At 46.3% G+C, this 12,463-nt stretch overlaps 1 protein-coding gene across 1 annotated transcript in view; it reads left to right on the top strand.

Annotated features, from left to right (window-relative positions):
* The first annotated feature begins 9,856 nt into the window (after positions 1–9,856).
* ACP5 (acid phosphatase 5, tartrate resistant) overlaps positions 9,857–12,463 on the top strand; it is a 35,041-nt gene continuing 32,434 nt past the window's right edge. Inside the window, exon 1 of the mRNA XM_068272184.1 lies at positions 9,857–10,051. Coding sequence (XP_068128285.1) covers positions 10,038–10,051 — 14 coding nt within the window. The 5' untranslated portion in view covers positions 9,857–10,037. The remainder of the gene's footprint in view (positions 10,052–12,463) is intronic.

Here is a 12,463-nt window from a genome sequence, read left to right as displayed (position 1 = left end):
CTGTCTGTCCTCCTCTCTCCGCATCCAGCTCCCTCTAGCCGCGTGCAACACCACTTCCTGTATGTCATGTGACATGTATGTCACATGACATACAGGAGGCGGTGCTGTACGCAGCTAGTAGGAGATGAATGCGGAGAGAGGAGGACAGACAGCGTTGGACTCGTACGGAGGTGAGTCCAGAGGGGGCAAAGTGGCACAGAGGGGGCAAAGAGGCACAGAGGGAGCAAAGAGGCACTAAAAAACCTTCTATGTCAAAAATGCATGTATCAGCTAGTATCAAAAGAGTGTCCAGTCTTGGCACTACTCCAGACTTGTACAAAGGATGCTGAAACAATAAGTTGCCTTAAATGTCCTTGTGTGGAAGAATAGCTGTTGTTATTACCATTGCAAGCAAACTGTCAGTGTTACTTCATAGGGTGAGTTATCTTATCTTTATGTTAAGATACACAGTTCCTTGTAAGTAGTAAACCTTCCTTAGCAGTAGTAAACGTAAGCAGACTTAAGGCCCATTTCCACAAGTTGCGAATTTCCGTGCATTTTCTGCACACAGATTCGTATAGCAATTAATTTCAATGGGCCTGTTTCCACTGTCTCCAGAATTCACCTGCAGAAAAAGTCTGGACAGATTGCTACAAAATGTTAAAGAGGAACTCCAGTGAAAATAATGTAATAAAAAAAAGTGCTTCATTTTTACAATAGTTATGTATAAATGATTTAGTCAGTGTTTGCCCATTGTAAAATCTTTTAAATCCTTGATTTACATTCTGACATTTATAACATGGTGCCATTTGTACTGCAGGCAGGTGATGTAGCTGCTGCATGGTTTTTTGGCAGTTGGAAACAGCTGTAAACAGCTATTTCCCACAATGCAGCAAGGTTTAGACAGGAAACTGCCAGGAGTACTACTCTAGTTTCTTGTGGGAGGGGTTTCACCACAATATCAGTCATACAGTGCCCCCTGATGGTCAGTTTGTGAAAAGGAATAGATTTCTCATGTAAAAGGGAGAATCAGCTACTGATTGGGATAAAGTTCAATTCTTGGTCGGAGTTTCTCTTAAAATTTGCCACATGGCGTTTTTGCGTTCGTGGTTTTTGCGTGTTTTCACAAATGTCAATAGTTATGAAACATGAGAAAACTGGAAAAAAATAGCGATTATGAAAGTTGCATGTTGCATGCAAAAACGAACGCATACGCATGAAAATTCACATACGCATGGTATCACGCATCCGGAATTTGCATGCTTGTAGTGGTACAGTACCCTTACTGTTGCCGCATGTCTCTGTCTCTCCTGTCAGCACTGACTTGAGGCCTGATGGTGGGGGAGAGGCAGCGGAGGGGGGGGGACACGTTGTATTCACCGGGAGGCGGAGACAACAGTGGTACGGACACAGTCACCGCTGATCTGAGGTCTTTGAGTAATGGCAACCAGTCCTCCCAAAGCACTGACTGGATAGTTAAGGGCTCTGACACAAGAGAACAGGAATCTTGGTTCAGTAAGCCAGCACCTATTCAGTAAGGAGTCCTTAGGCTAGACTCCCTAACGCTGCTACTTCCTACTGAGTGCACCCTAGTGGCTGCAGCTCTGGTGCTTTGAGTCCACCAGGAGAAAAGCACAATATAAATGTTATTTGTCTTGTCTCTCAGCAGTCACAACCAAGCCAGCCAGCACCCAGCCCTTGCACCCACCCACCATACATTACTGTTGGTGCTCTGCACTTCCTGTTTCTCAGTTTGGGCTTTACTGCCCGATGTGAGAAGCAGGAAATGCAGAACACCAACGCTACAGAAGAGACAGATGGGCTTCCAGCACCTGCTGCCTGGAAACAGGAGGAGGTGAGTAAGATGCTGCCTGTCACCCACTGCCTCCAAAAAGCTGGGGGGAGGGGCTACCATACTAAGGGGGGGGGGGGGAGTCCTTAGGAACACATCTGGCTACAATACTGGCGGGGATTGGGGAGCACATCTTGTCACTAAATGGTGTTGGGGAAATCAGTAGTGACACATCTGGCTGCTATACAAGGAGGGAGGGAGGGAGGGGGGAGCATATCTGGCTGCTATACAAGGGGGAAGGGGTGGGTAGTGGCCCATCTGGCTATTAAACTGGGCAGGGAGGGAGGGGGGAGGATATCTGGCTACTATACAAAGGGGTAGGGGTCAGTAGAGGACCATCTAGGTATTATACTGGGGGGGGGGGGGTTAAGCATATCCGCCAACTATACTGGGGGGATGAATGGTGGCAAATTTGGATACTATACTGGGAGGGAGGGAGGAAGGAGGGAGCACATCTTGCTATTATACTAGGGGAAAGGGGGGCGGAAGTGGCACATCTCGCGTCATCATGCCAGCCGGCGTGTAAGGTCTGCATATGTGTGGTTTTCTACGGTTAAATCGCGCATGCACTGACCTGTCACGCCGGCCGAGCGTCAGGATTCCGGAAGAGCCAGCCCGACACCTGCCACGGATGTCGCTGGTAACGGGAGCCACCGGAGGGACATGGAGAGGAGCCAGGAGGACGCCGGGGGACCTCATGGCCTTCGGTGGGCTGTAGGAAGCCCCAGGTAAGTGAAATCTTTTAAATTAAGTCAGGGTCCCTTTAATGCCTCAACCTGTTGTCATGAGGGTCCCCATTGTATGTACAGCCAGCAGTGATTTTGCACTGCCTTCTCGATTACCGCTGATACATGGGATGGAAGGTCTCACTTACCAAGAAAGGTTAGATAAACTGGGTTTATTTAGTCTAGAAAAAAGACGCCTTAGAGGAGATCTAATTAACATGTATAAATACATCAGAGGGCAATATAATAGCTTGGCGGATGAGCTTTTTGTCCCTAGGCCTTCTCAAAGGACTAGAGGACATGATCTGCGCATGGAGGAAAAACGTTTTAGCCATTTATTTAGGAAAGGGTTCTTTACAGTAAGAGTGATTAAGATGTGGAATGCATTGCCACAGGAAGTCGTTATGGCAAACTCTATGGGCCTGATTCACAAAGCGGTGCAAAGTGTTTGCACGCCTGTGAAAAGCCCCTTATCACGCCTAAACTCAGTTTAGGCGTGATAAAATGAAACTCGCACGAAATTCCCACGCGCAAAGTTGGCGCACGGTGCAGTGCGCGCGATGCGCCTATTAAACCCTATGGGCTCTGCGCGCGGAATTACGTGATTGCGCGCGGGACTTTGCGCACGATAAAGAGCACAAATCGGTGCTCACTTAGCGGTGCAAAGCTTAGCACGCCTAAAGTCTTTTAGGCGTGATAACTGAGTTATCACCGCTTTGTAAATCAGGCCCAATATCTGAATTTAAAGGGGGCTTAGATGCTTTCCTTGTGTTGAAAGACATCAATGGCTATAATTACTAGATAATGCTCAGTGATGTTGATCCAGGGATTTTATCTGATTGGCATCTGGAGTTGGGAAGGATTTTTTTTCCCTTTTGGGGCTAATTGGACCATGCCTTGTAAGGGTTTTTCGCCTTCCTCTGGATCAACAGGGATGTGTGAGGGAGCAGGCTGGAGTTGTACTTTGTTTTCTGGTTGAACTTGATGGACGTATGTCTTTTTTCAACCCAAATAACTATGTAAACTGGAGCACAGTGTGGATACTAGTGGCGTAGCTAAGGATCTATGGGCCCCGGTGCAAGCTTTACATGCCCCCCCCCAGCATAACAATTGATATGGTGCTTCAAAACCTTCCAAGGATTTACACAGTGTCAGAGGTGCAAATAGGGGAATGGAAACAGTTTGTTGTTGATTAATACTATTTAAAGCATCTATAGAAGTGATTATTACCAGCACAGGGCCAATAGAGAGCTAATATTGTGCTTGAGGGAGGGCCCCTCGGGGCCCCTCTGACCCAAGGGCCCCGATGCGGTCACTACCTCTGCAACCCCTATTGCTATACCACTGGTGGATACAGTTGCAACTTGTACACTCTTTGCAGACAAAACAGCGTATGCAAGATCCATCGGAGCGCTAGGAGGAAGTGACGTCACTTACCAGGAAGCTGCTGCACCTGGGAGCAGCCGCAAGATCTAGCCAACCCGTCTGGGACTCTGACATGGCAGAGGTGATCGAGAAGGACACAGGCAGCGCACAACAGAACTGTCTGCTCCTTACAAGGAACTGCATATCGTAACATAGAGATAACCCGCCCCATGAAGTAACACTGACAGTTTGCTTGCAATGGTAATAACAGCAGCTATTCATCCTCCATACAAGGATCTTAAAAGGGAACCTGAAGTGAGTAAAATTATTTAAAATGAACACATGACGTAGCTGCAAATGAATATTACATACTTACTTCACCGTCAGTTCCTCTCAGAAGCTCACCATTTTCTTCTTAAGGTGGCCACTAATGATCCAATCTTTTTCATCCAATCTTACCAAATCTATGTAGTATAAGGGTAAATTGAGTGAATATACTGAATGGATACTTCAGGCAGTTACCTTATATTACATAGAAATGGTAAGATTGGATGAAAATGATTGGCTCATTAGTGGCCACCATGAGGCCTGGAACCCACTGAAAACCGCAAACGCAAAACGCAACCGCTAGCGTTTTGTCTGAGCGGTTTGCAAGCGGATTCATGCGCGTTTTGGGTCGTGTTTTGCAACATTGTATTTTTTTCCCCAGCGGGTGCCTAGCGTTTTGCGTTTTGCGTTTTTATCCTGATTGGTCCTGTGAATTATTTTTCATTTTGTTACAGTGTGCTGAACCGCAAAACGCTAGCAAAACCGCTCAGTTTAGGTTTTGCTGAGCGTTTCCGCTAGCGGTTCAATACTTTACATTGAAGCGCTAACGCTCCCAAAATGCTGCAGGTCCTGCGTTTGCGTTTCTGGGAAACGCAAACGCTCCTGTGGAAGTTGCCCCATCCATTAACATTAGCCCAGCGTTTTGGCAAACTGCTAGCGTATCGCAGTGCTGCCAAAACGCTGCCAAAAGCGCTCCTGTGGGTTCCAGCCCTTACAGTGATCCCTTCCAGTTCTGACAAGATTTTGTCAGAACTGAAACGTACCAGTTGCTGTCAGTTATGTATCAGCTGCTGTCAGTTACAACTGAATGTGCAAGGTAATGTCCATGTTTCCCAATGGCTCAAGTGGTTTATATTACAGTTTAATAGTGTGCTGACCAGGAAGCTGTTATGGGTAATGGCCAATTTCAAAATGGAGGACGGAGAGTTCATTGATCACAGTGGACAAACAGGACACAGTAGAGGAGAAAGAGATTGAGGAGTAGATTACACGGGAGGTAAGTATGACCTTTCAGTTCAGGTTCTCTTTAAGGCAGCTCATTTTTTCTGCATACTTTGCACAAGTCTGTAGTAGTTACCAGATTGGACACTACTTTTGATACAAGCTGATACATATTTTTAACATTGTTTTTTTATTGTGGCCAAAATTTTTACAGGGGGATACCAGATATCAGTGGCGTAGCTAAGGAGCTGTGGGCCCTAGTGCAAGTTTTATATTGCCCCCCCAATCCTTCTATAAATAACAATTGATATGGAACCCCAAACCCTGCTAAAGACAACTGCAGTGTCAGACGTGCAAGAAGGGGATGAGGAGCAGCTTGTTAATGATTATTATCATTCAAAGCATCTATAGAAGTGATTATTACCAGCTCAAGACCAAAATTAGCTAATACTGCAGTTGAGGGAGTGCCCTAAGGGGCCCCTCTTGCCCAAGGGCCCTGGTGTGGTCGAGACCTCTGTAACTCCTATTGCTACGCCCCTGCCAGATGGCCCTCCACCTGTGAGGAAGGTGCACAAGAGGGAAGTGTATATGGTGAAAAAGTGAAAAAAGTAAGCAATTAAAACCTGACAGAACCGACATGTTTTGGACTAGCCCAGTGATCTGCAAACTTGATTCTCCAGCTGTTAACCTTCTTGCCGGTTATCCCGAGCTCAGCTCGGGGTAACCTGCGCAGAAGGATTCTCTGGCCCCGCTGGGCCGATTTTCCCCCAAAAAATTTTTACTGCACGCAGCTAGCACTTTGCTAGCTGTGTGCATATTCCAATTGCCGCCGCTCGCCGCCGATTCGCCGCTACCCGCCGTGCCGCCCCCCCCTCCAGACAAGGGGGTCAGTGCCAGACGGCGCTGAGGGGTGGATCGGGATTCCCTCTGATGTCCCGACGTCCATGACGTTGGTGACGTCATCCCGCCCGGTCGCCATGGCGACCAGGGAAGCCCAGCAGGAAATCCCGTTCTGAGCGGGATTTCCTGCCTACTCTGATCACCGAAGGCGATCGGAGTGGGTAGGGGGATGCCACTTGTCAGCGGCTATCATGTAGCGAGCCCTGGGCTCGCTACATGATTTAAAAAAAAAAAAAAATTTAAAAAGTGCTGCCCTGCCCCCTTGCCGGCAGAATTGGAACGGCAAGGGGGTTAAGGAACTACAAGTCCCACAATGCATTTGCCTTTATAAATCACGACTGTGGCTTTCAGACTCCTGCTCACAATGCATTGTGAGACTTGTAGTTCCTTACCAGCTGTTGCAGTTTGCAGATCACTGGACTAGCTCATCTACTCATGGGGGATTCTCAAGGTTTTCTTTGTTTTCGAAAGCATTCCCTGAACTGCATTTTCTATGTCTAACTGCCAAAATAGTGTGCAAGTGAGTAGGGAGGCTGGCTGGTATCTTACTGTTTTGGCAGCTAAACTGCCATTTAGGAAATGCTTTTGAAAACAAAGAAATCCATGAGAATCCCCCATGAAGAGATGGACTAGTCCAAAACCTATCGGTTCTGTCGGATTTTAACTGCTTTCTTTTTTTTTCGTTGGAGTGGTCCTATAAAGTAGCAAATGAATGCTTTTTTATGTATCTATTTTATATAAACAAAAAATAAATAAAACACTTTATGCTTATATATATCCAGCACTACTCTTTTCTTTTATAGAGTGCTGAGGATAGAGCTCAATCCATTCTCCTCTGTACTTGCTCTGTGTATATTACTACAATTTTTGGTGCGACTGAAAAGTCCCATTCATGCTATGCCTGGCTTCAGCTAGAATTGCATCGCAATACAAGCAGTGGAAAAGGAGTGTGAAAAGAAAAAAAAGAACACAGCCTATTTATTAATTTCTTTAGCACCCTACATATCACCTTGGGTATCCTTTAAAATCCATTCAGTTATGTCTACACACAGCTACAGGGGCGTAGCAATAGAGGGTGCAGAGGTAGCGACCGCATCAGGGCCCTTGGGCCAGAGGGGTCGCGAGAGACCCTCCCTCAACTACAGTATTAGCTCTCTATTGGTCCTGTGGTCATAATAATCATGCTTTGAATAGTGGTAATTATTAACAAACTGCTGTTATAATTTAAGTAGGCCTCAGTTACTTGACCTGAGTTAGTGAAAAAGGCTTGGTGTGCAGAATTGCCCTTTAAGGGGATTTTTCTCTTAGAGAGGAAAGAGACAGTTCTGATTTTCAGCAGAACTGGTACTGAACATTTCCAAGGCGTTATTGGTGCTATCTAGTCCCAAGGTGAGACTAGCTGGCGGGGAACAATATAAATATGTAGCCTAGTACAGAACAACGTGACCGTGGTATGGAACATGGGATTTTCCATGTCATGCGCAGTAAAGTCCATGGTTGTCATTACCCCACGAGGGGTCCTAGCCAATGACAGGCGACGAGGTATGGACCGTCCCTGGTCGGATGATGTCACATTTAACTCTGTAGTGACGATTTAAGGCAGGATATAGGCTGCAGAGCCTTACTTACTTTCTGCCTCCTGCCTCAATCTTTACTTTATCTTTATTTATGTCATGTCCTACTTTATAACTGTATGTTGTATATAATAGATAGGCCTCCAGCCTAGGTAGTCTAGATATAACGTAGTATAGACAGAAGATAACCTGAGTACCATTCACCAGTAAGGTAATCAAGAAGCTGTAACGCAACAGACTTACTACAGAAGAATCTGCTTTGCTAAGATGTAACGAACTGTATCTGTATATCTGTGGACTGAATAAACTCCTAAACTCTGAAGTTGGCCTGAGGAGTTCGATCTCCAATGCTATTGCTGCGATGAGAGTCGTGTTTGCAGCTCTTACTAATGAGTTGCTGGTGCCGGAATAAAGGTGTGTTGTGTTGTTGCCAATAGCAACCAACGTATAGTTGGTATAATTTCTTACAACTGCTACCCATTCCCTTCTTGCACCTCTTACACTGTAGTTTTGATGCGCTGTATCAATTGTTATGTATAGAGTGCTTGGGGGGCCCCATTGTAAAACTTGCATTGGGGCCCACAGCTCCTTAGCTACGCCACTGCACAGCTAATATAAGTATCAGATGAGTTTCCTTTACTCCCCTGCACAGCAGCTATCACCCTATGAGAGTGGTTGACACCACTGTGCTGACAATCTCACACTCTGAGCTTCCTTATAGGAGGAGACAGCAAATACTGATCATCCCAAATGGGGAAGGGCGTGTCCTGGACTCTCACAGTCACCACAGGAATGGGGAGGTCCATGCCCGAGCAGTAATTACAGGAGCAATCAATTGACCTTAATTTATCAGTATAATATAAAGTATTTGTAATTCTTTTAAAGAACATTATTTAGTTTTGTTTGTGCTACTAATGCTTGGAATACACGGTTCGTTTTTGAGTCATTTAGATTGGTTCGATAGATAATTTCCAACATGTCCGATCTCCCTTTCGCCGCTCGATTTCTGACAGAAGTGAATGGAAAAAGGTAAGAAAAACGAGCGGAAGATAACAGGATTCGACTGCAGAATCCAGCGGCAAAAAATGATTGAGAGATGAATCGAGCGCCAGAAACGAACCGTGTATTCCCAGCATTAGGCTATTTCACAATCCAAGAGCTGTCTGTGTGCTGCATGCAGCCTGAACTTTGTCTGCACTGATTGACCCAAGCTTCAGTTTCTATCCTGCTATACAGACTGATCAGATACCACTAATGCTGCATCCGCATTAACAGAAATCTGATTTCATCACAGCTATAGATGACAGAGATGACCTTCAAACTCTTCTCCTTGCGGAACTCAGCACAGGCACCCACAGCAGTTAGGGAAAGAATATGAGTGTGAGATTAGAATGTCTGGGAAGGTTGTCAGTCCTCTCCAATGCTCCACATTCTCTACTTCATCTTCCTATTGACGGACTGCTTTTTAAATCAGCCCTTATGTCAAAAACACCAGTTACCTTATGGAGGTCATTTGGCCCTATCCAGAAGGTAGTTATGATAATAAACTCCCGACCTAAGTGTTAATAAAAAACAAAAAAAGGGGGGGAGGGGTTGCCTTCCTCTGAATCAACAGGGATATGCAAGGGAGCAGGCCGGTGTTGTACTTTATTTTCTGGTTGAACTTGATGGACATATGTCTTTTTTTTTCAACCCAAGTAACTATGTAACTATGTAACACCAAAGATAACATAGAGGCTGTTCCTCTAACTTTTTCCTTTCAGAGAAAATAGGGATGAGGGGAGTTCTCAGCAGTGACACAGGCAGCAATTAAAGTCAAAGTTGTTGTAAGGTGGGACCACTTAATACAAATCTAGTAACAAAAAAAAACAACCACTATATGCAGGGCTGGTTCAGAGTAGGAAAAGCGAGGTGAAGAGCTCATCACTGGGTCAAAGCAGCTTGTTGTGCTGTGTGAGGAGTCTGACAGTGAGTGAGGAGAGGGAAGGCAAGAGAGGAGCAGTGTTTCCTTTGACTTGCACAGCAGAAGGGAGGAGGTGGCACCAGAGCAGGGACAAGGTCCTCCAGCACCCAAGGCTGAGACACCAAAGTGCGCCCCTCCATCCCTCCCACCCCAGCCGTCACTACTGATTGCTATTAGACTAAGAGGTGCCACAGGGCCCACAACCTCCCCAACACCTTAATATCTAGTTATCTGGCTTGCAGTCACTGCTATGTATGCCCTTTTCTTATTTCTTTCTGCTTCATACACAATTAGGAATGACAGCTGAATGAATTGTGCGCCCCCTCCTACACTGCGCCCTGAGGCTGGAGCCTCTCCAGCCTATGCCTCGGCCCGGCCCTGAGTGGCACTGCTGTTCTGACTGAGGAGGAATGGAGTGGCTGAGGTGAGCAGTTTGTTTGTCAGAATCACAGCCAGCCAGGGTGCTATCGTATTGAGCTGCAGCATGTCATGTGAGAACATTAAATGGGGGAGGGGGTGTTGCTGCATCCTCACAAGTTTGCCTCATGCAGTAAAAAGTCTAGAACAGTCCCTGACTTTAAGCCATTTACATTTCTCAACAAAACATAAGAAACAAATAAACAGATGAAGTTATTTAACCTTTAGCGATATAGGAAGGGGAAGTGAAACTGTGGTATGAGCGTCAGACACAAACTTAGGTGACAGTCAACTCAGCCTAATGTGTGCTCAGCACAGAGCTTCTTTCTGTAAATAAAAGCAGATCTGACCAATAAAGTGGAGCTGAACTCTTGCACAGGACAGAAGGGAAACAGAGAGAAATACACCCTGTATGTATTTAGAGAGTTTAGCCTGTCTAATTCCCGATCATTTGTGACTAATCACAACAGTAATTTGATCTTTTCCCGTGTCAGCTGACTGACTGCCACGGCAGATAAGCTCATTTGGTGGGGCAAAAATGTGGGCAAAGCAGAGGTATGCCAAAATGTATCAAAGTTTGGAAAACGTTCCGTGACATCCATGAGTCCTGGATTTCTGATGGCGAAGTGTTTCAGTTTTGAAGGGTAAATTTGGGATAGCAAGTGTGCAATAACCCAGAGACACAGGAGGACCACAAAGTGACCCCCCCCCCCCCCCCAAAAAAGAGAAAAACGGGGAAAAAAATGCTCTCTGGGTTTGTGGGAGTCTGATTACATCACCAATTGTTAACAAACTGTTAAGGTTGTCCATTATATTACATTATTACAGTGGAATGCGAAAGTTTGGGCAACCTTGTTAATTGTCACGATTTTCCTGTATAAGTCGTTGGTTGTTACGATAAAAATATGTCAGTTAAATATATCATATAGGAGACACACACAGTGATATTTGAGAAGTGAATTGAAGTTTATTAGATTTACAGACAGTGCGCAGTGGTGCTCACCGCCAGGTCGTGATCACGCTTACGCGTGGATTCACGACCATTTTGACACATTCCGCCTCGGACACGAAAATCCGTGAATAGATTTTCAACCACGAAAATCTACTTCGGCTTCGCGTGAATGCGGACAGAAATCCGCATTCACGCTCGTGAAACCCGGTGCTGAAGTCGTGGTTTGCGGAAATGCGTCAAACTATGCGGAAGTGACACATTGCAGGCCAATCAGAGTGCCCCAGCCAGGCCCTAGCAACCAATCACAGGAGGGGAGCTATGCCCTCCCCTCCTGAATATAAAGCGGCGGCCATGATGGAAAAGCTCTGTCCTTGTTAGACTGTGGTGCTGAGAGGATTATCTCCAGGCCATTGTTGTTTGAGCAAGTGCATTTATTGTGTTAAAAACAAAGCGTTTTTTTTGCTAACACTGCTCTTATACTGTACACAGTTAGCTAGTCAGTGAGTGATTGCTGTAGTTAGTTGTAGTCAGTGTAGTGTAGTGGGAGTGTGGGAGTCTAGTGATTATTTAACTGTGTGTAGTGCTGTGCAGGCAGGTTCAGTGCTGCAGTGTAGTGGGAGTGGGGATTATCTGTGTGTAGAGTGCTGGCAGGCAGGTTAGTGCAGCTGCAGTGTTCACTTGTATATTCCAGTGACAGTTATACACTTGTACTATTTGCAGGCAGCCAGTCACACCGCCGGCGCCGCCACTCTCTGCCAGCGCTGTTCATTCATTCTGTCAGTGACCTTGTGCCGTGCCCAGTGCCCACTGCTCGCTCGCTCGCTGGCATATGAGCATCTCATTACACAGTGTGACATCCTTGTGTGCCCATTGCATTCTTCAGTGACCTAGTTGTATATCCAGTGCCCACTGCTGTGCCCACTGCATCCTTCAGTGACCTTGTACTGTGGCCACTGCATCCTTCAGTGACCTAGTTGTATATCCAGTGGCTACTGCTGTGCCCACTGCATCCTTCAGTGACCTTGTACTGTGCCCACTGTATCCTTCAGTGACCTTGTACTGTGGCCACTGCATCCTTCAGTGACCTAGTTGTATATCCAGTGCCCACTGCTGTGCCCACTGCATCCTTCAGTGACCTTGTACTGTGCCCACTGCATCCTTCAGTGACCTTGTACTGTGCCCACTGCATCCAGTGATTCATTACTAGCAACATGTCTGGCAGGGTTTCGCGGGGTGAGAGGAAAGGGAGTTTAATTGCCTCAGCCACTTCTGGGACTGCTCCACGTCCAGGGAGAGGACGCCCAGCTGTACGTGGTCGTGATGCAGCAGAAAGGGGGGCAGCAAAGCCTGGGCCGAGTCAGCGGACGCCATTGTCCAAATATTTTAAAGTTTCTGGTCCCCGTGTGGTGGTTGAGCAAATGAAACCTGACGTACTCATGGACATCATGACTTCCTCCCAGACCTCTA

Source organism: Hyperolius riggenbachi, chromosome 3 (genome assembly GCF_040937935.1).
Source record: "Hyperolius riggenbachi isolate aHypRig1 chromosome 3, aHypRig1.pri, whole genome shotgun sequence".
NCBI lineage: Eukaryota > Metazoa > Chordata > Amphibia > Anura > Hyperoliidae > Hyperolius > Hyperolius riggenbachi.
The sequence above is the reverse complement of the archived record's forward strand: the minus strand, read 5'-3'. Positions and strand labels throughout refer to the sequence as shown.